The sequence below is a fragment of the Podarcis melisellensis genome (assembly GCF_964234715.1).
Source record: "Podarcis melisellensis genome assembly, chromosome: 1".
In the NCBI taxonomy this organism is placed as follows: domain Eukaryota; kingdom Metazoa; phylum Chordata; class Lepidosauria; order Squamata; family Lacertidae; genus Podarcis; species Podarcis melisellensis.
Window position 1 is genome coordinate 45516473 of NC_138528.1, and position 22331 is coordinate 45538803.

The 22331-nt window shown below is 43.5% G+C and overlaps 1 protein-coding gene across 7 annotated transcripts in view; it reads right to left on the minus strand.

Annotated features, from left to right (window-relative positions):
* Positions 1-11935: 11935 nt before the first annotated feature.
* Positions 11936-22331, minus strand: part of SIPA1L1 (signal induced proliferation associated 1 like 1) — a 165403-nt gene continuing 155007 nt past the window's right edge. For 6 of the 7 annotated variants that reach the window (XM_081889542.1, XM_081889538.1, XM_081889540.1 and 3 more), the window contains 5 exons: positions 18808-19030; positions 17914-18060; positions 17105-17219; positions 15785-15866; positions 11936-14563 (listed from right to left, as the gene is read on the minus strand). In XM_081889542.1, the coding sequence (XP_081745668.1) occupies positions 14420-14563; positions 15785-15866; positions 17105-17219; positions 17914-18060; positions 18808-19030 (711 nt within the window). In that variant the 3' untranslated portion in view covers positions 11936-14419. The remainder of the gene's footprint in view (positions 14564-15784; positions 15867-17104; positions 17220-17913; positions 18061-18807; positions 19031-22331) is intronic. The other variant, XM_081889541.1, reaches the window with a different exon arrangement.

Here is a 22331-nt window from a genome sequence, read left to right on the forward strand (position 1 = left end):
CACTAAGTGGAACCAGAGCCGCCACAACCATTAGGCAGGATGAGGCCTCTGCTTCAGGTGGCAGAAGCTCTCCAGGGTGCCCCAACTGCCCCACTGCTTCCGCCATTGGCGGAGAAGTATTGCCACAATTGGTGCCAATTTCCAGCAAGATTGTGTCCATTCAGAGAGAGCTCTCATCCGAAACCACGTGAGATCTTGTGGAGCATGCATGATTTGGGGCAAGACCTCACCCGAAACCTGTGTGATCTTGCCCAAAATCTGCACCAATGGCAGCGTTGCTTCTCTGCCAGTGGCAGATGTGGTAGGGTGTCATGAACTGACAGAATAGCGGGGAGGAGGAAGAGGATCCCAATGAGGTGTGTCATCATGACTGGGACACTCCAGGGCAAGCTGGGGATGGAGAAGAAGTTGGTGTAGAAAATACTCACGGAAGGACGGAGAATGGTGAGGAGATGGGGGGGTCAGTGTACAGGAACCAGAGCAGCAGGACCCATCACCAGAGCCAAAGGGGCCCCTGTCTCCATGAAATTGGTGGGCTCTGAGGCATAGGGAGCAGTAGGAGGAATGCTTTAGGAGGCTGAGGTAGGCAAGGGCCCACAGCCCAGCTCCCTAGCTGACCAGGTGGGGCTCACTAGCTCTGGGAGGAGGTATGTGATTCCACAGCTGGAGTAGGCTTAGAACAGGTGAGGGTCACATGCCTCTTCAAACCCAGGTGCTGCAATCAGCAGGCAAAGTACTAAAGGCAAGCAGAGCTGAGGTGCTGTGTCTCCTCAACTGCCCATGTTGGTTAGATCACGACTGGGTGTATGGGACTGATCTCCAGGTGCCCTGATCCCTGGATCAGCTGCAGAAGTGAAAACCTGGCCTGACTGGACTCTGGACTCTAGACTCATTAGCCTACTAGGCTACATGCTAACAACAGCCATGTCCTTGTGTACAGCAGTGGAACTTGGGTGGCACTGTGGTCTAAACCACAGAGCCAAGGACTTGCCGATCGGAAGGTCGGCGGTTTGAATCCCCGTGACGGGGTGAGCTCCCGTTGTTCAGTCCCAGCTCCTGCCAACCTAGCAGTTCGAAAGCACGTCAAAGTGAAAGTGCTCTGGTGGGATGGTAAACGGTGTTTCCATGCACTGCTTTGGTTTTGCCAGAAGTGGCATAGTCATGCTGGCCACATGACCCGGAAGCTGTACGCTGGCTCCCTCAGCCAGTAAAGCGAGATGAGCGCCACAACCCCAGAGTCGTTCGCAACCGGACTTAACTGTCAGGGGTCCTTTACCCCATGGTTCAGGACATAGGGAGTACAGCAGGAGCAGGGAGGTGAGGGTGGGAGCGGCAACAGCAGGGCAAAGTGGCACTTTCAATTGTGCAGCGAATTAGGACACATTGCCCCTGCTCAGAACAGACCCATTGAAATGAATGAGTCCTAAGTGAGTCCTAAATTCAACGGACATAAAGGACTAGCATTGAATACAACCAAAAAATTTCCAGCAACAATAAATTATGGTGAGTAATGGGGCAATGAAGTGTCCCTATGAAGCAAATCACACTGTGTGGTTTTTTGTTTTGGTATTTCTTCAGAAAAACAAAAGCTTCTGAATGAAAAGCTTGGCCTAGCAGAAGGCCAGCTAGCATATGAAGTTTCTTCTTTCTCTGCATTGCAGGAATTAGAATCATAGAATTGTAGAATTGTAAGGGAACTGTAAGAGTCATCTAGTCCGACCCCTGCGATGCAGGAATCTCAGCTAAAGCATCATAACGGAGACACCATAGCAGAGACTTCATAGCAGAGACACCCCGGAGGTGTTGCATAGAACCGCTGCAAGCTTCTGGACGGATATCCTTCCAAGTTAACGGTTAGTGAAAGAGGAATGGGTAACAAGTTTTGAACATGTTTGGCCTCTGGAGTGAGGGAACTGCCTGCAAAGCTGCAGAACAGCTTCCCCTGGCTCCACATACTGGAAGTTTAATCCTTGCAGAAATGAAGAAGTGTGTGCCTTGATGCCTCAGTAACGATTCTGCATCTGCATATTTCATGCACAGGTACACTTCTCAGCCGAACCACAGATGTTACTTTGGTTATAGTTGAACGAGTCCTGATTCCCCACGGTGATTCTGCCTTTGCCAGCACATAGTGTTGTGCAGCCTGGGCAGTCTTCTGATGAGATCATCTCGGGTGGGAGTCAATGGGGGGCGGGGAGAGAGATTACTTTCTTGCTATCTTCTCCATATACAGTGGTACCTTGGGTTACATAAGCTTCAGGTTACATATGCTTCAGGTTACAGACTCCGCTAACCCAGAAATAGTGCTTCAGGTTAAGAACTTTGCTTCAGGATAAGAACAGAAATCGTGCTCCGGTGGTGCAGCGGCAGCAGGAGGGCCCATTAGCTAAAGTGGTGCTTCAGGTTAAGAACAGTTTCAGGTTAAGAATGGACCTCTGGAACGAATTAAGTACTTAACTCGAGGTAGCACTGTATAGTAGTACCTCAGGTTACAGACGCTTCAGGTTACAGACTCTGCTAACCCAGAAATAGTACCTCTAGTTAAGAACTTTGCTTCAGGATGAGAACAGAAATCATGTGGTGGCAGCGGGAGGCCCCATTAGCTAAAGTGGTACCTCAGGTTAAGAACAGTTTCAGGTTAAGAACGGACCTCCGGAACGAATTCAGTTCTTAACCCGAGGTACCACTGTACAATAGATTTCCGTGCTCTCAAAGCACACTTCCGTGGATGAATGTGCACACGTTGCAAATTACTATGCAATGGTGCACACTTTGCAAGCGAAAGCTCCTAGGTTCAATTGTCCGCATGGTTATGGGAAATCCTGACAATCTGGAGACGAGCCTCACATAGGATGTGTCCTTTTCAGTCTGAAGTTGCTGTCTGTATTAATCTTGCATTGGAGAAATACTTGATGGCTGCTGATGTTCATGTACTTTAGGGTTATACTCCTGTAATATGGGGGCTAACAGCAGGACAACAAAAATGGATGCTACAAGTCCTTGTGGTTGCTAAGAGACCTATACATTTGAGCCTGAAAGGACATTTTTCACCATCTGTTTTGCAGTGCTTTGAAAACCTTAATGCCCTTGCTACCTTCTATAAACACCAAGTGCAGTTGGAGACCTTTCCGAATATTTGGAGGGCATATGCCAATGTTTCTTGTACTGTGAATGGGAGCAGACGATTCTGTTTTTGTTTTGTTGTTTTGTTCTCCCTCTTTCCAGTCTCTTTTGTGGGTTTTTCTTCCTTCCTTTAATAAATTAGCAAAAATTATATATATATCCAGAGAACTGCTGTCATACAGTGCTGGCACTGCTTAACTGTATACCTGAAGGAGCATCTCCACCCTCATTGCTCAGCCCAGACACTGAGATCCAGCTCTGAGGGCCTTCTGGTGGTTTCCTCACTGCAACAAGTTACGCTACAGAAATCAGGCAGAGGGCCTTCTCGGTAGTGGCGCCTGCCCTGTGGAACGCCCTCCCATCAAGCAAATACACAACCATCTGATTTTTAGAAGACACCTGAAGACAGCTCTGTATAGGGAAGTTTTTAATGTTTGATGTCTTATTGTGTTTTAATTTGTTGGAAGCCACCTAGAGTGGCTGGGGGAAATATACACACACACACACATTTCCCCAAGTGTCTCATTTTCCTTGGTTATCTACATTTCTGCTTCTGATTGCAATTTTACTTTTTTTAAAATGTCATCACGAAAATTCATTGGGGAACGTTTCCTAATACACAATAGTATTATGCAGTCTTGTTGAATGTACACGTTTTGGCAAAGCAATTTGCCCCAATAGAATACATTTTAATATGTTGTTTTCACTAATATGCGCATGGTTATGCACACCTCTCCCCATTCTATGCATATTCGTACACTTTATTTGGCTGGAGAACCTCATGACAAAATTCGGTGGAGTGGAAATTTCAAAGGATGGCTGTGGTTCATGTAATGTTTCGGAATATGCAAATTAAGTGGGTTTGCTTTTAAATATAAAGTGAACAGATTTCTCTCCCGTCCCTACCATAGCTGTCAACTTTCCCCTATTCTTGCGAGGAATCCTATTCAGAATAAGGGAATTTCCCTTAAAAAACAGGAAACGTTAACAGCTATGATCCCTACACAGAGCAGACTAATGTGTTTATACTATGACTGGCCAATGGGAGCTATAAATGGTGGTGTCTAATGAAACTTGATGTTAGTATTCCTTTGTTTTAATTTAAAAGTATCATTTTCATTTTCTGTCCCACCATTTCAGACTTTAATGAGGCCTCTAGGCAACTTACAACACAGTGCCATATTCCCAAATCAGTTCAAACCCAATTTTAAAACCAAAACCTAGCACTTAGCTGCAAGACAACAACATTACTGACAACAGCAGCTAGCTATCATCACCCACCCTGGACCCTAATCTGAAGCTGCAGCAACTGGTACCTCTTCCTCCATTGAATAGGAATATCTCAGACACACAGGCACATGTTCTCCTTAGTCACATGTTTAACAGAAAAGCTATTTGTTTGCTAAGTTTCCTCTTGTTCGGAAGGATAAAATCTTGTGTGTCAAAGTGAACACTAGGGGGTGCTAGCAACCTTTGCTCAAACTGATGAAGCCTCTGCAGCTTTTGGATTGTGTTCACTAGGGAGGGATAGAGATTTCCCAGAACCCAATGTAAATAGTGTGATTAAAATTAGCATCTGTGTTGCTAATTCAGAAAACACTTTACTGAAAGTCACACTTAATGGCAAAAGCCACTCTGTGTTGATGCAGTTGAGAGTCCAAGCCAGTTAATTGGCGAGTCAATCCTGCGCTACTGTTACTCTGGCATCGATTATTCCATTAATGAGGAATTGTCTGTGGCTAATAGGCTTTTGATCATTTGTCTTAAGTGCCAATACAGCAGCAGATGCTTAACCTGTTGAGGCACCAGTCTTCTTTTCTGCCGCGAGGGCCAGCTGCCTTAAAATAATCCCATTGCCACGGTGTCCTTCACAAATATCTTCCCCCCTTGCTATGAAAGGCGCTTTGGGTGGTGAAATGGCAGTGCCTGTGTAGCAGCAAATGTGGTGGTGCAGAAACAAGGACTGAATCAAAGAGGTTGTGGGTTAGAGGCCAAGCTCATGGCTTGACTAATGGTGACAGCAGCATAACATTCTTATTGCTTCACCAGCTTGCCTGACATGGTTGGCGCTGATTTGTTGGAAGGGGGGTGAGTGATGTAAAAATAAAATTGTATCTGAAGTCAAGTACCTGGCTTTCTTAAGGAGGGCATGGTTAGGCTATTTCTTAAGAGGCCTAAACTAAGGATGGGGATCTAGTGACCCTCCAGATGTTGCCAAACAACAACTCCCACCGGCCTCAGCCAACACGGCTAGTGATCGGTGAAGATAGGGGTTGTGGTTCAGCAATATCTGTAGGTTCTCTTGTTGTTGTTGTTGTTTAGTCGTTTAGTCGTGTCCGACTCTTCGTGACCCCAAGGACCAGAGCATGCCAGGCACTTCTGTCTTCCACTGCCTCCCACAGTTTGGTCAACTCATGTTTGTAGCTTCGAAGACACTATCCAACCATCTCGTCCTCTGTCGTCCCCTTCTCCTTGTGCCCTCCATCTTTCCCAACATCAGGGTCTTTTCCAGGGAGTCTTCTCTTCTCATGAGGGGGCCAAAGTATTGGAGCCTCAGCTTCAGGATTTGTCCTTCCAGTGAGCATTCAGGGCTGATTTCCTTAAGAATGGATCGGTTTGTTCTTCTTGCAGTCCATGGGACTCTCAAGAGTCTCCTCCAGCACCATAATTCAAAAGCAGTAGGTTCTCTACCCCTGACTTAATCTATCTGGCCTGGAGCTGCCTTTGAAGATGGTAAAGAAGTGTTACCTGGCCAAAGCTGCTTGAGACCTCGTTGGGAGCAGACATCATTCTGTGCATGTTTGCACTGGCTTATGGTGCATTTCTGGGTCCAATTCAAAGTCGTCTTCTTCTTCTTCTTCTTCTTCTTCTTCTTCTTCTTCTTCTTCTTCTTCTTCGGCGATCACTCGTAGCTGACTAAGATTGTCTTCCATAAACACGGTTTTAACAGTGAATCCATGAGTGATTGTGGAGGCCAATTCTGGATCCACATGTCCTTCCACAGTGGGGACATAAGTTTCTGGATGGGAGTTGATCACAGTGAGGGTTTGCCAAGCGTGCCTTCCTCTTAGCACGTTTCTCCCTTTGTCCTGAGTTTGAGCATCTTCAAAGCCCATGACACCTTTGGTAAAGGCTGTTCTCCAAGTGGAGCTCTCGTAGGCCAATGCTTCCCAGTTGTCGGGGTTTATACTACCTTTTTTTAGATTTGACTTGAGAGTCTTTAAACCTCTTTTGTTGACCACCAGCATTACGCTTTCCATTTTAAAGTTCAAAGTGCTGGTTTAGTTGCAGGTTATTTGGAGAATTGCTTCACATAACTACCTTTAAGGTCAATGAGGCTGGCGGGCACCAGTGATGGGACCTCCTTATGGTCGCTCCTATCCTATGAGATATACAGCTATAGCTCCTTCAGTCCAGGCTCTTATTTTATTCAGCTTTAAACTGAAAAGGTTGTTGCTGAGGCTCCCTCTTGGTGTTTATTGAATGTTATAGACGTATTTAAACCCTCTATTTTATTAGGATTTCAATTGTATGTTTTTAATGGTTTTTTTTAAAATGTAAGATTTTTAAAAATAATTTGAACTGCCTATAGTAGCCTAGGAAGATCAGAAGTGAATTATTAATATCTAACCTTTGATATTTTTAAAACTAGGTGTTCCTGGCTGCTTAGTACCAGGCGGTCCTGGATGATACTCCTTATCTGATCCCAATTTCACTCTGGCTTCAGACCTGGGAATGGGGCAGATGGAAATCTGAGCCAGGAGGGAGAAGGAGGCAGGCAGAGGCCCTGTGATACTTAAAACCAGGTTTGTGAACAGAAGATGTGCAACGGAGAAAGCCTTGCCCTATTGCCATGCCCTACAACTAATTCCTTGAAAAGGGCTCAGAGATTTATCAGGCACTAATGTTCACTGCTCTGGTTTCACCAGAAGCGGCTTAGTCATGCTGGCCACATGACCCAGAAAAACTGTCTGTGGACAAACACCAGCTCCCTTGGCCTGTAAAGCGAGATGAGCACCGCAACCCCAGAGTCGTTTGCAACTGGACTTAATTGTCAGGGGTCCCTTTACCTTTTTAAATGATGGGCAGGACCTTATTATACCCACAATGTCTTGGGGGAGAGCTGCAGGATTTGCCTGAGTGTCCATTCTCTTTTAATTAGAGCTTGGTCAGCGGCAATTATTTCTCTCATTCAAGAAAATTGGAGAGCAGAAGTACAAGACAAGCAAATCTGCACAGACATTTGGCAGGCAATAGCAGCACCACTATTTTCTGCTCAAGCGGAGCCTGCCTTCCATTCCTGCCCTGCAATGTCAGCATTATTACAAATAAATACATACCTGTGTATAGTGATGTATCAAATTAATAAATGTAAGAAGATGCCTCGTACCAAGTCAGGCTACTTGCCACGTAGCCCAGTATTGTCTTCTTTGACCAAGAAGTGGCTCTCTGGGTTTCAGGAAAAGGTACAGTGGCACCTCAGGTTACAGATGCTTCAGGTTACAGACTCTACTAACCTGGAAGTAGTACCTCGGGTTAAGAACTTTACCTCAGGATGAGAACAGAAATCGTGTGGCGGCAGCAGCAGGAGGCCCCATTAGCTAAAGTGGTACCTCAGGTTAAGAACAGTTTCAGGTTAAGAATGGACCTCTGGAACAAATTAAGTTCTTAACCCAAGGTACCACTGTATTTCCAGTCACAGTGCCAGGGATTGAACCCAGGACATGCTGTGTGTGACAGAGCACATGCTCCTTAAGCCAGGGATGGGGAACCCTTGGCCCTCCAGATGCCCTTAGATTCCAGCGCCCATCAGCACCAGCCAGCAAGGCCACAGCACTGTCAGGCAAGGAATGTCCAGAGGGAGGAATCAACTCTTCATTGTCAAAAGCACACTTACAAGTTACGGAAAGGTATGTCCCTCAGTCCTATGTGCCTCAGCTACTTCTGAGAGTGTACCGTATCTGATGAGGCAGATACCCTCAACCTTGGCTTATGTATCTCCCCTATCCGAGCTGCGCTCAAGCAGGTGCAGACTCCGCCTGTGTTTCACCTTCTGCTCCTCCTTCTTCAATCCTCTTTTGGTCCTGGGAGACAGTGGAGCAGGAGAGGCGGGGGCAGAAGGCAGAGGCTTTTCTTCTTTTCTTTCAGAAGGAAAATAAAGTAGTAACAAAAATTTAAAGAGAGCGCTCTCCTCCTCACATGGAGAATCTCCCAATGTTTGCATGGGCGGACTGAGTGGATTTGGGCAGTCCAGTTGCTAGGGTGCCGGGTGCCCCCTGCATGAGCTTTAGAAAGATACCTGTTCTCTGCCATGTTCAGCATTCACACGGCAGCCGCCACTCATGTAGGTCACCACGATATTTCTCCTTCTCTCCAGCCTATTGGTGGGTAGTGCGGAAGATACTTGCCTTGACCTGGACGCCGGCAGTCTATGCTATGCCACTGGGATAAGTCTTCTAGGAGGCTATCCTGGAAGTTGCCCCAAAACCAAAGGCAGCCTTCTCTCCAGTCACAAGAGAGAGAGGTCACACAGAAACTGGCATTTTCTAATTTACAGCTCACCCTTAGCCACTGTATCTGTTCATTTATCTAGTTGTTGGTTTATTTGGCAGAAATGGGAAAGAGCAGTATTTTAGAAGCAGAGGGCGAGGGATTTAATTAAAAGAACAACCTGCAAGTGCAAGGAGAATCCCCTTCCCTCATTGCCCCTGAGGCAAGAGGCTCATGCTTTTCTGTCAGCTGTTTACTAGGATCTGCTTCCAGCCTGCTAGTCAGGCACTGCATAAGAAGTTGCACCTTGAGGAGGTATCAGCCCGAGATGATGAATAGGTTTCCTGGAGTACTGAAAAAATCGATGAGGCAAGGAATCTGCTTTAATTATTCGGAGCACCATCTGCTCAACGTGTCTCACAGATGTTGGCCTAGATCCAGAGGTATATAATGAAATGTGCAGCAGAACTGGGAAGAATGCGGATTTTCCTGAAAGGCATCTATAGAGGCAGCGGCATGGCAACCGAAGAGCCAAGGAGCACAGCAGCAGCAGCAGCAGCAGCAGCTGGCATTATGCTCAGAGAGCTCATGTGTCACGGGGAGGAGGCGCTTGCTTTTATGCTGGCTGCACAGAAACTTCAGCAACTGTTTTTTTCCAATGCTTATTTTTGCATTGATCAGCGAAATTCTTTCCCTAAAACCCCCCTTAGTTCACAATAAATGACTTGTGAGAAATTGGTTTTCACAGCTTTCAATGCACCGGGAAGAAGAGTGCTTCAATTCCTTAAAAGTCAGAGAATGGGAGAGAGAGGTGGTCATCCGGCCTCTGTTTAAAGAGCTCCAACACTGCAGAGCCACTGCTCTCTAAGGGAGTCTGTTCTACTGTCATACAAATTTGACAGAAACTGCTGGGGTGGAGGAGTGTGCTATGGCAGCCGAAGGCCCAGAAGGAGTTCACATATATTTCTCCTCAGGGGTGAACAGCTCACAAGGGCTGCCTTATGTTGAGATGCTGAAGACATCTTCTTGAGGGGTGTCTTGCCACATTCAGCAGGAGGCACAAAAATCTCCCCAAATCTCTCTCTGTTGCTGTGAAGATGAGAGCACCTATAGTACCAACCCTGAATCAACTGCAGTCAGACTCAGCAGAAGACAAGAGATCCTCAACAGCTCAATCATGGTTCTTGGTCTCTCTCACGGGTATTATCTTTCTGCTGCATTGGTATTAGTGATGATTTGCCAGGAGTTCCTAAGGACAAATGCTATGAATTGTTCTAAATACAGAATATGAACTCACGTTTTGTTATTTATGTCTCTGTAACTGCTGCCCTTGTCCAAATATTTGTTTCATACAGTGGTACCTCAGGTTACAGACACTTCAGGTTACAGACGCTTCAAGTTACAGACTCCGCTAACCCAGATATAGTACCTCTGGTTAAGAACTTTGCTTCAAGATGAGAACAGAAATCATGCTCCGGCGGTGCGGCGGCAGTGGGAGGCCCCATTAGCTAAAGTGGTACCTCAGGTTAAGAAGTTTAAGGTTAAGAATGGACCTCCAGAATAAATTAAGTACTTAACCTGAGGTACCACTGTATTCTGGTATGGAATGGATGTACTAGTGGGGTTTAAAATAAAATAAAATAAAACCTTGCCTAGTGAATGCATTGCTAATCTGTGAGTTAGATCAGGGAAAGGGATGTTGCTGGCCTATAATCATCTCAATAACTGGCCATATTAGCTTGGGATGATGGGATGTGGAGTCCAACAACATCTAGAGGGTGAAAGGTCACCCCCTGCATTAAATAGTAAATCAACCAAAATAGAAAGGCTGCTACTTGCAACCAACATCCATTTGACATAGGAATGGTGATTTGATAAATAAATAAAAGGTGAAAGGAACATTACATGGTACACTTAAAATATGCTTCCTTTACGAGTAATAAAGGGACTTGTATTAAAGGGAAATTACTCACTTCAAGAAATGTGCAAGTAAACAAAGGCACAAGCTAATACAGGAACAGCTGAATATCATCAACACAGTGTAAGTTTAAACAATGAGATTTAATATTTTTCATTGCCAAGAATGCCAATAAACCAAAGCACCTATTTCACAAAACACCGCATGCCCAAATAAAACCGTGATCAGTATAATCAAAATCAAGAACGTCTCCTTCAGTGCCTTTACAGCACACAGGTATGTTTTCTCAGAAGTCAGTCACATTGTGTTCAAAGAACCTAACTCTTGAATAAGTACTTTTAAGACTGAAGCTCAGGTCTCTACAGTGGAAGTTATAGTGTCAGCCGGATCTATGTCTTCTCAGAAGTAAGCCCAAGTTAAAGTGCAGCCCTGCTCCCTATAAAAGTGTTTGGAGTTGCAACTGAAGTGGTGCAATAAAGGTAAAGGGACCCCTGACCATTAGGTCCAGTCGTGACCGACTCGGGGGTTGTGGTGCTCATCTTGCTTTATTGGCTGAGGGAGCCGGCATACAGCTTCCGGGTCATGTGGCCAGCATGACTAAGCCGCTTTTGGCGAACCAGAGCAGCAAATGGGAACGCCATTTACCTTCCTGCTGGAGCGGTACCTATTTATCTACTTGCACTTGATGTGCTTTTGAACTGCTAGGTTGGCAGGAGCTGGGACTGAGCAACAGGCGCTCACCCCGTTGTGGGGATTCAAACCGTCGACCTTCTGATTGGCAATTCCTAGGCTCTGTGGTTTAACCCACAGTGCTACCCGCAACACATACACATAAAACAATGCCTCATAGCTCCGCAAGAGCTTCCCAGTTCATTCTGGAGAAGTGGGGAAGGGAATTGAATCTTGCTCCCTAGGGTCGATTGCTCTGCTCTCCCACTCTGAACGGGGTCTCTTTTTAGCATTTCAACACATTTTAGTGTCCAGGGATGGTTGGTCAGCACACTACATTGACAAATGTCCCATCTAGTTTGGCTCCAGATGAACACTCTCCTTTAAGGAAGTAACGTTCTCACCCAAGCATCAGAAAAAAAGTAGCTGGGACCACCCTGCGCAGCAACCAGCATCAGCCTTCCTTTTAATGCTATAAGTGCTAGTATAAGGGGAAATTAAAGCAAAACCACAATTAATGGATTTGTTTCTAGTACAAGAAAGATAGGAATGTGCTAAAATGCAAGAAGGGAAACTACAAAGGCTATGGAATGGTATGTGTAAAAAAGAGTTGTGCATATATATTTTTAAAAAGGTTTTTAGTCATTGTCTTTATGGATTCTTAGGCAGGTGATGTGGTGGGGAATCATTATGTAAGGAAAGCTCAAAGAATGAAAATAAACAGGATATCGTATATAGAAGAGCCTTTAAAATGAATTTTATTGTCAGATTATTATTTTTTTACAAGTAGCCTTTTAGAGGCTTCATACAAGAACTCTGTTGCAAAACTCTAATAAATAGTCTGCCCCAAGTCCCACTGTTTAAAATAAAATAAAAACTAAAGAGAAAGAAAAATAAGTCAGGATGCTGAGAGATGTTAGCAATATTTCCCATTTACAAATTACATCAGGCATTATATAGATCTCCTTCATACAAATTATTGAAGATGAAAAACAACAACAACACCCTAAGACATTCTATCTTTCTGCGAAAGCACTCCAGAAATACTCCCAAACCAATCCTCTCACATGGCCAAACGTTATCGGGGGGGGGGGGGGAACACCCCGAGGGGGATTTTCATCAAATGAAGTTGTAGGTCAGAAGGAACCATGTGGGTTTGTACAGTTAATTAAGAGTTATGAAAATGCGTATCAAAGAAGGCCAGGAAGACTCAATGGAAGGTAAAGAACATTTCCAGTGATGAATGAGGCCTAGAACACAGGGAAGGAGAGGGAGGTTGATGAAATGGATAGGCATGGGCTGCTGCCGTTAGGTGAAACAGTGCGCAGGGAAGAGTATCACGGCTGCATGCAGAGAAGGTCACAAATGAGATTTACCACATGCCACTTGAAACAAAGCTTAGGCAGGCTGCAGGGCACATCGGTTTCTTCCCCCAATGCTAAGACTTCATTCCTTGCCGATGTGACGTTTTATGGCAGTTCTAATGGAAAAGTCACGTGCCAAAGATTCAAGAGTAAGGATTCTTCCTTCTCCTGATTCTAAAAATCAAGGGAAGACTTCGATCATGTTAATAAAGGAGCCATCCCATTGTCTTTTCACTCAGGGCAATGATGACAAAAAATTTACTTATATGACAGACGCCTGCTGCATGGAGCGCAACTCGCAACGGTTGCTTCACAGCTTCGCCTTATTTTGGATATGTACGAGTGCTAAGAAATAACACATGGGCAGCGACACTGGTGTGTCCTATTAAAGTCTCAATATGCAAGCTATTAAAATGAAAATTCATTGAGGTCAACAGCATTCAGGCACACATGGCTTTGTGTGCAGTCTTAACAGTACAGCACGCTATCTGTCAAAAGGCCACCAATGGAAACTGGGGGTCGGTATTGTCTCGTTCTCCTTTCCAAGGCAAACTTCAGGGGTGCTGCATAAGGGTGCCACACTGCTAGGGTGGGGTATGGAGAAAGAGCTTTGGCTCATTTCCTTTCTCGGAAGTGGGCCCTGTCAAGGCCCACAGACCACTGCTTCCTGGCCCTTTCCCTCCTTGCTGTTGCTGACTGTTTGCAAGCAAAAGACAAAAATGAGGAAGCAGGGTAGCATCCTCTACTTCCCTCTAGGCAGTTGTGCAGATTGGGCCTGGAGGGAGAGAGAAAGGCATTGAGTGGAGAAGAGGAGGAGACCCACGGATGAAGAGTGTCTGGCCCAAAGAGCTCCCCAAACCTAGAATCCACACTGGACATAATTACACAATCTCCAGATCAACAGGAGTGGGCTACCTGTATTAAAGAAATGTAAAATATGCAATGCTATCAGGAAGGGATTGGTGAAAGAAAGGTCCCTAGGTAGGAAGACACAGAAGGCAGTTCTTACAAAAGGAGTGAGTATTCTCTTCACTCAAGGAGCCTGAGAAAGGATATCAAATTCAGCATATCAAATTTGTACTGTCTTTCTGTCCCTTAGGTAGCTGGAAGCCCATGCACTTCCGCTGGAAAACAAAGGCGCAACAACCACCGATTCAAAGAGATGTGCAGAAATGGAATTGGGTAACTTGCCATAGCTATGGCTCAAGTCTCCACTGGCTACACTGTACACACTTGTACACGTGCACACTCTAGGGGAAATGGCTCTATACAAGGTAGGTGGAGATAGCACTAAGGATGGCCAAGCACAAATCATTAAGGTGACACCCAAAACATAGCTCACATCCTCTGGCTTGTGGAATACGTCAGAAACAATAGAAAGGAAGCAGCAAAACAAACATCTCCCTAGTTTTCTAGAAGTTGTAATATTTGCCAAAGCAGCAAGAATAAAGCAGATTAATCTGAAACTGATACAAAGGAGTGAATAGAAATAAATAGAGGCAGATGGACAAGTTATTCTGGTCCACTCTCCCAAGTCATTTTGTACAGGACAGGTAAGGAGAATGTGCAAAAAAATAAAGACATTCACATTTTAGCAGTTAAACTTTTATTTTCTTTAAAATTACTTTTTTTGTTGCTTTTATTTTTTTCCTACAAAAGGCAGACAATGATTGTTGATCTGCAATAGTTCTGGGTGCTTGCAGAGATGCAAAAAAAGGGTAATCAGAGTATGAAAGATGTAAAAGTGCTCTGACTGGACTTTCAAAGGTCATGATGAGTGTGGTATTAAAGCAGTCCCACTACAGAGGTGATTTCACTTTTTTTGCCAATGTGTTTGTTTCAATGTGTGCTGTTCTTAGCTCATATCGATTGTGTTGAAAACCCATTCCGTGAATTTCTTCAGTTTCTCAGAGGCGTTCTGGGATTCCTCTTGTAACCGTAAATTGTCTTCTCGCAAATGCTGGACTTCGGCCTGAAGATTGGCTTTGTCTTCTTTTTCCTGGAAGAATGAGCAAAAGACAAAAGATCTCAGATGCGGATTCTATGTGACAAGCCCTACAGTGATCACCAGGGCATCAAAAAGGTGTTCTCTCCAACCTCCCCAGGCTTCCTGCCTTCTAATTTACTACTACAACTACTACTTATTTTATTATTTCTACTCTACCCATCTGGCTGGGTTTCCCCAGCCACTCTGGGCAGCTTCCAGCAAAATATAAAAACAGAACAAAACGTCAAGCATTAAAGACTTCCATGTTGTGGCATGTCAAATTTTCTGGTGTTTTCTGGTGTTTGCGATGACATTCCTTTCCCTCTTTCTAGATCCTTGTGCCATCAATTCTGCTGAGTTTTCCCTTGTAAATCCAAGGCTTCCTCCCTCTGCCAAACAGGAAATGGACCACTGGCCGATCCAAAGCAAGATCTCCTCTTCATCCGCCATCAGTAGGACTCAATGTTATTCCGTGTTTCAAACAAGATACGACACCAAACCACACACTTCATCAGAAGTGCTTGGGTTTTCAAATTATCACTATATCATAGAATCATAGAGTTGGAAGAGACCACAAGGGCCATCGAGTCCAACCCCCTGCCAAGCAGGAAACACCATCAGAGCACTCCTGACATATGGTTGTCAAGCCTCTGCTTAAAGACCTCCAAAGAAGGAGACTCCACCACACTCCTTGGCAGCAAATTCCACTGTCGAATTATTCTATTAATACAATTATTCTTAACTGCCACAGATCTCTCCATTCTCATTAGAATTACAGTATGTGGGCTTAAATCTATCTTTTCCTGCCATGCTCTCAATGAAAACCACCACTGTCACCTCTGGTTTGTGGCTATTAGTTACAGGAGGTAAGCTCCCCCACACCCTTGTCTTCTGAGACTAATAGCTGCTGTGGAAGGCAGATTTTATTTGGAGTGTTGTGGTGGGGGAATAAAGGGTCAAGTTCTCTTTCTGCACTCCTGACAAACACTCCCCACCCCCAGCAGCTACTCATAACAAAAAGCACCAGTGACACTTCAAGTGAAGGGTTTTGCACTTGGTTTGGCTGTAAGAAAGTACACCTTCTGATTTCATCTCCTATCTATGTTTTAGTTCCAGGGCTTCTTAAAAACTCTGTTTTGAAATACAGCACGAGATCAGGGCTCATAGAGCTGTTAGCAGGAACTAGCATTTAAACAGAAATAACTCAGAAGTTCTTTAAGTCAAAATATTTACCTTCTTTAAATCCTCCTGCAACATTCTCAGCATACTTTCCAGCTGGTTCACTTTAGAAGCAAGAGAAGGAGGAGATTCCTTACTGCAGGAAGGAGGAGACAGACAGAGAGTTGTTTACTTTCTCTGTGGCCTTATGCCAGGCCCCCCCCCCCAATGTTTAGGACTCCAACTCACATCAGCTCCAGTGGCTAATGGTGGGATGATGAGAGTTGGATTCCAATAATGTCTGAAGGGACCAAGTCCCCCATTCTTTGTCTTATGCACACAGAACCAGTGGTTTGCTTCCCTTAATCACAAACCAGTGTTACATCTGCATATATAACCCCTGGTAAGCAAAGGATGTTAATCAGTAAGAACACAAGCCCCCTGTTGAAACAGATCACATGTCAACCGAAGCCAGCATTTCATTTCCAATTCCAGCCAATCAGGCACTTCTTGGAAGCCATGGAGGAAGGCATCCTCCACAGGTGTCTGTCTTTGGGAGCTGGTTTTCATAGGCATATCAACCCACCCACTCCCTAGCCCTTCCCCAAGAAAAGCATATGCCTCTTTCTTTTTTCATGGTTCTGACCAGGAAGGATCCATTTAGATACAAGCACTACATTTCTCCTTCTTTAAAAGACATCTAAGCTAGTTGACATCACCACATTCTGCAGCAGTGAATTTGCTAGGTTAATTATGCACTGTGTGGAACAGTTATTTCCTTTGCTCTGAACCTATTGCATCTTGTTAACCAGGTTAAGGCACCAAATCAAGGTTAGTGCTAACCAGGGTCCACCTGTAATAATACTAATTATTATTATTATTATTATTTATCATTTATACCCCGCCCATCTGGCTGGGTTTATGTCTGTGGAAAGCCTTAGCAACACGTTTTGGAACAGCTGTATAGACTTTTGGGTTGGTTTGGCATCCTATGACAGCAACTGCGTGTTTCCAATACCCCTTCTGGAAAGACTGATCTAAAAACATAGGCAGACTCTCTCAAAGGTGGACCTCTTCTAGAGTGTTAAAGCAATGTGTGCTACTTGCCATAGCTATTGTATGATAATACTATACATGTCTTCTCCATCAACCAGACAATGATTATTTGAAATGCTGATGAGCAGATCCTTGAACTCATCCTCTCTATCAGGGATGGGGAACCTGTGACCCTCCAGATGTTGATGGACTGCCTACACACAACACCCATGATCCTTGGTCATTGGCTAAGCTGGCTGGGGCTGATGAAAGCTGGAGTCAAAGAACATCTGGATGGTCACAGATTCCTCACTCCTTCCCTAGAATAAACTGCCAAGCATCATTTCACATTTTACATACCCAGTGTAAGGCTTCATCTGAGCAGGAAGCTGGTCTTCGGTTTGATCACTGTTGGAAGCAACACTGACAGGTCTGTGGTTTTCATCACTAGTGGCAAAATATGAGGCTCGCTGGACTGCAGAGAGACACACAAACACATGCCACAAAATAATTATTTTTTTCTTTTGCAGCAGAAGAAAGCAGTCTTCTTTCACATGAAAACAAAACAGGAAGACAAGGAAAAGAATGGCCTTTAACAAAGTCAAGAACTGGAATCCTCTTCTGAGAATGTTTCCATTTCAGATAATCATTACAGAAATGACTTTATGAAGTGGTGTCTTGATTTTGTTTTCCTCTTTCCTCCTCATTTCTTTCTTTTTATGTCATGTATTCTAGACTGCAAACCTCCTTGGAGGAACAACCCTGTTAATTGATCATGTATAAGGTGCTCTGGGAGCCTTTTTCTGCTGAAAATGCTAGTTATATCACTAAATGGTCCACATTCCTTTTTTAAAAGTCTTTCTGGCCCTGTGGCAAAAGGCTGCACATTTAAGCCTTGATATTTGCAAATCAAAATAAGGATGAACTGAAAACACTGAGTGACAGCAAAGCACCTATTGCATTTCAGATACAATAATAAAACGGGAAGCACACCAAAAATGCAAAAAGAAACTGCACTGGAATAGTGTTAAGTGACGTAAGATTGTCATTGCAACTGAAGAGGAAACTTGGGTTTCAGAGCTGGAAAACCTATGCAAGACATGGCAAATTAAAACAAATTTGTAAAGAGGGCATAAGAGCTTTTGAAGCAGTAACCTGCCAAGACCTACCCTCAAAGGCTTTGGCAGCATCTACCAAGTTTGACCAGTCTAGGTCAGAAGCAGAATCGGGCAGAGGCATGAGACCAGGATCTGGCATGGGCTGCCTTCTCTGATCCTGGATATCTGTGAGGGAGCTGTCAGAGGCAGAGAACTCTCCTGAAGCAACAAAGAACACAGACAAACACACAATTAAAAGCAGAAATCAGGAAAAGCTAACAACACTGAAATTTAGCTAGCTAAGAGAATATTCTAAAGAAACAATTTTCTTCTTGAATTTCCACAGCTTCAGATCCACATGGAAGTTATTCAAAAGTGAAAAGGAAGGTAACTGAGCATTATAGGCCAGATTAAACTAATAGGTCCAGCCACTGAGAATGCCATTCTTTGTGCCATTGCTCCTCTGACTTGGCATATCAGTGGTATGGTGAAAAAGGAACATACCACTGATTTTAAAGATTGTTCTTGGTCTGAAGAGTTTCTACGATATGTCTAAGATGGGTCTAAGTTTCTAAGATATGTCTAAGATAAAGCCATATAGACCTTTATAGGCCAAAACAATCACCTTAAATTATGCTCCAGAGCCAATAAAGAGCCAAGCAGATGCCGGAGGCACTGGCATAAAAAGCCAGTAATGGCCGTACTCTTCAAAAACAGGTCTTATATTCTCTATCAGTTGTAGCTTTTGAACCATCAAGGGCAGCACCAAGCAGAATACACTGCAATATTCACGTTTCAAGCTTACATAAGGCATGACCAACATACCTTTGAACCCATCTCTAAGCACAAAAGCATGGTTGGTGTGAAAGAGGCTTGCTTATTCTGAGTTCTCAGGACAGAGCAGGCTGCCGGCTGAATCAACGCACGGCACTTCCACAATAATACTGAAGTTGGAAGCATACTCACCGTGTAAGGATTTCATTCCTAACGTGTACGACGGCCTTCTTAATGGTAATGACTTGGGAAGAGAAGGATATGTGCTGGTGAAAAGGACATCATTTGGCAGGGCTTGGTCTAGAAGAGAAGCTCGCGAGGGGAAGAAGTGTTCCCTTTGACTGCTGTAAATACTCTCATCTGACAGAGTCCTCTGCAACGCACGCCTTGAGGTAGGAGTGCTGGGGAACGGAGACTGGAAGAAGAAAAAGGAGCGATAACTGCCAGTAGTACATGTCAAAAGCGCATGGTGTTTTTTAATTTGTTGGAAGCCACCCAGAGTGGCTTGGATAACCTAGTCAGATGGGCGGCATATTAATGACAACAACATGTAATAATAAGGTGATTTTAGAATGTTCCTTTAAAAGTGAGAACCAGTTCCAGTAGAATATTTCGTCCCTTACAGGTCTTTCATTTTTTTTTTTTTATAAATATTTTATTAGGTTTTTAATAAACAAATTTCCACTTTCAAATACAAACTTCCATAGATCCAATGGACTCCCCCCATCTCCCCAGCACTGCATTCCCTGTGTAACCAAAACCTCAGCAATTTGTTAACTTATTTTATACATAACAATATATCTTCCATTTTATCGTGTTATCTGATGTAAACATTTCAGTACAATTGCATTAATTTTTAATTTCCACACAATAAAAATATTTCATTATCTCACTTCTGTCTTATAGTGTCTTATTTATCAATTCAGGAATTTGCCGATACTGAAGCTATACCTTCCTAGATAGGAGCATTTTTTAACATTCATACAACTTATAATGCTTTTTCAAATAGTCCTTAAAATTTTCCCATACTTCCTCCGTTTCTTTTACTCCCGAGTCTCGAATTCTGCCAGTCATTTCAGCCAACTCCATATAGTCCATCAGCTGCGTCTGCCATTCTTCCAATGTGGGTAGATTTTGTGTCTTCCAGTGCTTTGCCAACAAAATCCTCGCTGCTGTAGTAGCGTACATAAAGAAAGTTCTATCTTTCTTGACCATCCTCTGGTCTACCATGCCCAGAAGGAAGGCCTCCGGTTTCTTAGGTAAGGTGAATCTCAGCACCTTTTTTAGTTCATTATGTATCATTTCCCAGAAGGCCTTCACTTTCGGGCAGGTCCACCAGAGGTGTAAAAATGTCCCTTCCTCTTCCTTACATTTCCAACATTTATTATCGGACAGGTGATATATCTTTGCAAGCTTGACTGGGGTCATGTACCACCGGTATATCATTTTCATAATGTTTTCCTTCAAGGCAGTACATGCCGTGAATTTCATTCCGGTGTTCCATAACCTTTCCCAGTCTTCAAACATAATGTTATGCCCCAAGTCCTGTGCCCACTTTATCATAGAAGATTTGACCATCTCATCCTGTGTGTTCCATTTAAGCAGCAAGTTATACATTCTCGAAATTAGCTTAGATTTTGGCTCAAGCAACTCTGTTTCTAGTTTCGATTTTTCCTCCTGAAAACCCACTTTTTTGTCTGCTTTAAAAACTTCCTGGATTTGAGCATAATGCAACCAATCTCGCACCTTGTTTTTTAACTTTTCCATACTCTGTAGCCTCCATTTATCTCCAATTTTTTCAATTATTTCCCAATATTTAGGCCAGTGGGCCTCCATATTGAGTCTTTTACGTGCTTTGGCCTCCATCGGTGAGAGCCACCTCGGAGTTTTACTCTCCAATAAGTCTTTATATTTTGACCAGACCATGAAAATTGCCCTTCTGACAATATGGTTTTTGAACAATTTATGAACTTTAACCTTGTCATACCACAAATATGCATGCCACCCAAAAGCATTATCAAATCCCTCCAGGTCAAGGACATCGGTGTTCTCCAATAAAATCCAATCCTTCAACCAGCAGAGGGCTGCTGCTTCATAATATAACCTCAAGTCCGGCAGGGCAAACCCCCCTCTTTCTTTCGCATCTGTTAGTATTTTAAACTTTATTCGGGGCTTTTTGCCCTGCCAGACAAATTTAGATAAATCCCTCTGCCATCTTCCAAAACATTCCACCTTGTCCACGATCTGGAGGGCCTGAAACAGAAATAACATTTTCGGCAATACATTCATCTTTATAGCAGCTATTCTACCCAACAAGGAAAGTTTCAGTCTTGACCATGTTTCCAAGTCTCTTTTGATCTCTGACCAACATTTCTCATAATTGTCCTTAAACAAATTCAAATTTTTGGAGGTCAAGTGCACCCCTAAGTACTTTACTTTTTTAACCACATTTAATTCCGTTTCTTTTCTGAACTCCTCTATTTCAGTAGTTGTCAAATTTTTTGCTAGGACTTTAGTTTTTTGTTTGTTCAGCTTAAATCCCGCCACCCGACCAAAGTCAAAAATTAATTCTAACGCTCTTTTAGTACTAGAGGCTGGCTCCTGTAGTGTTAATACCAAGTCATCTGCAAATGCTTTCAGTTTATATTGTTTCTCTCCGACCACAATTCCCTGTGCCAACCGGTCATTTCTGATCATGTTCAATAGCACCTCCAGGACTGAAATAAACAACAGAGGAGATAGAGGGCACCCCTGTCGTGTCCCTTTTTCAATTTTGAACTCCTCTGTCACCACGTTGTTTACTATCAATTTAGCTTTTTGTTCTGAATAAATTGCTTCTATTCCATTTTCAAACCCCCGCCCTACTCCCATCCTTTCCAAAATTTTCTTCATAAACAGCCAAGAAATGTTGTCAAAGGCCTTCTCCGCATCAATAAAAATCAACACCGCTCTTGTGTTTGAATTAATCTGTAAAAACTCCAAAATGTCGATGATGTTTCTTGTGTTGTCAAATAAATGCCTACCAGGGAGAAAGCCTGCTTGGTCCTTATGAATCACTTCATTTAAGACTTTCTTAAACCTACTTGCCAAAATGTCTGCAAAAATTTTGTAATCCACATTTAGGAGTGAGATAGGACGGTAGTTTTTAAGTTGAGTTTTTTCAGATTCTAGTTTTGGGATCAACGTGATGAAAGCTTCTTTCCACGTTTCCGGTGCCTTCCTCCCCTCCATAATCTGGTTGCAAACTTCCAGCAATGGTTGTATCAATGAATCCTTCAATACCTTATAATATTTGGAAGTAAGCCCATCAGGTCCCGGAGATTTGCCCAGTTGAAGGTTCTGAATGGCGCATTCAATTTCTTGAGTTGTAATATTACAGTTCAGGGTTGCTCTCATTTCCTGGGGTATTTTTTGTAATCCATTAGTTATAACAAATTGGTCCACCTCTGAGCTTTTTTGTGGCCTTTGAGAATAAAGTTCTTTGAAATATCTCTGGAAGGACTTTCTAATTTCGTCGGGTTTCTGAACCATTCTCCCTTCAATCTGTAGATTTGTAACTGTGTTAAGTTTTTGTCTCTTTTTCAACTGCCAAGCCAACAATTTTCCACATTTGTTAGCAGATTCAAAGGATCTTTGTTTCATTTGTTTAATTTTCCATTCCACCTCTTGATTTATCAGTTTCGAATATTGTGCCTGGAAAAACTTCACTTCTCTCA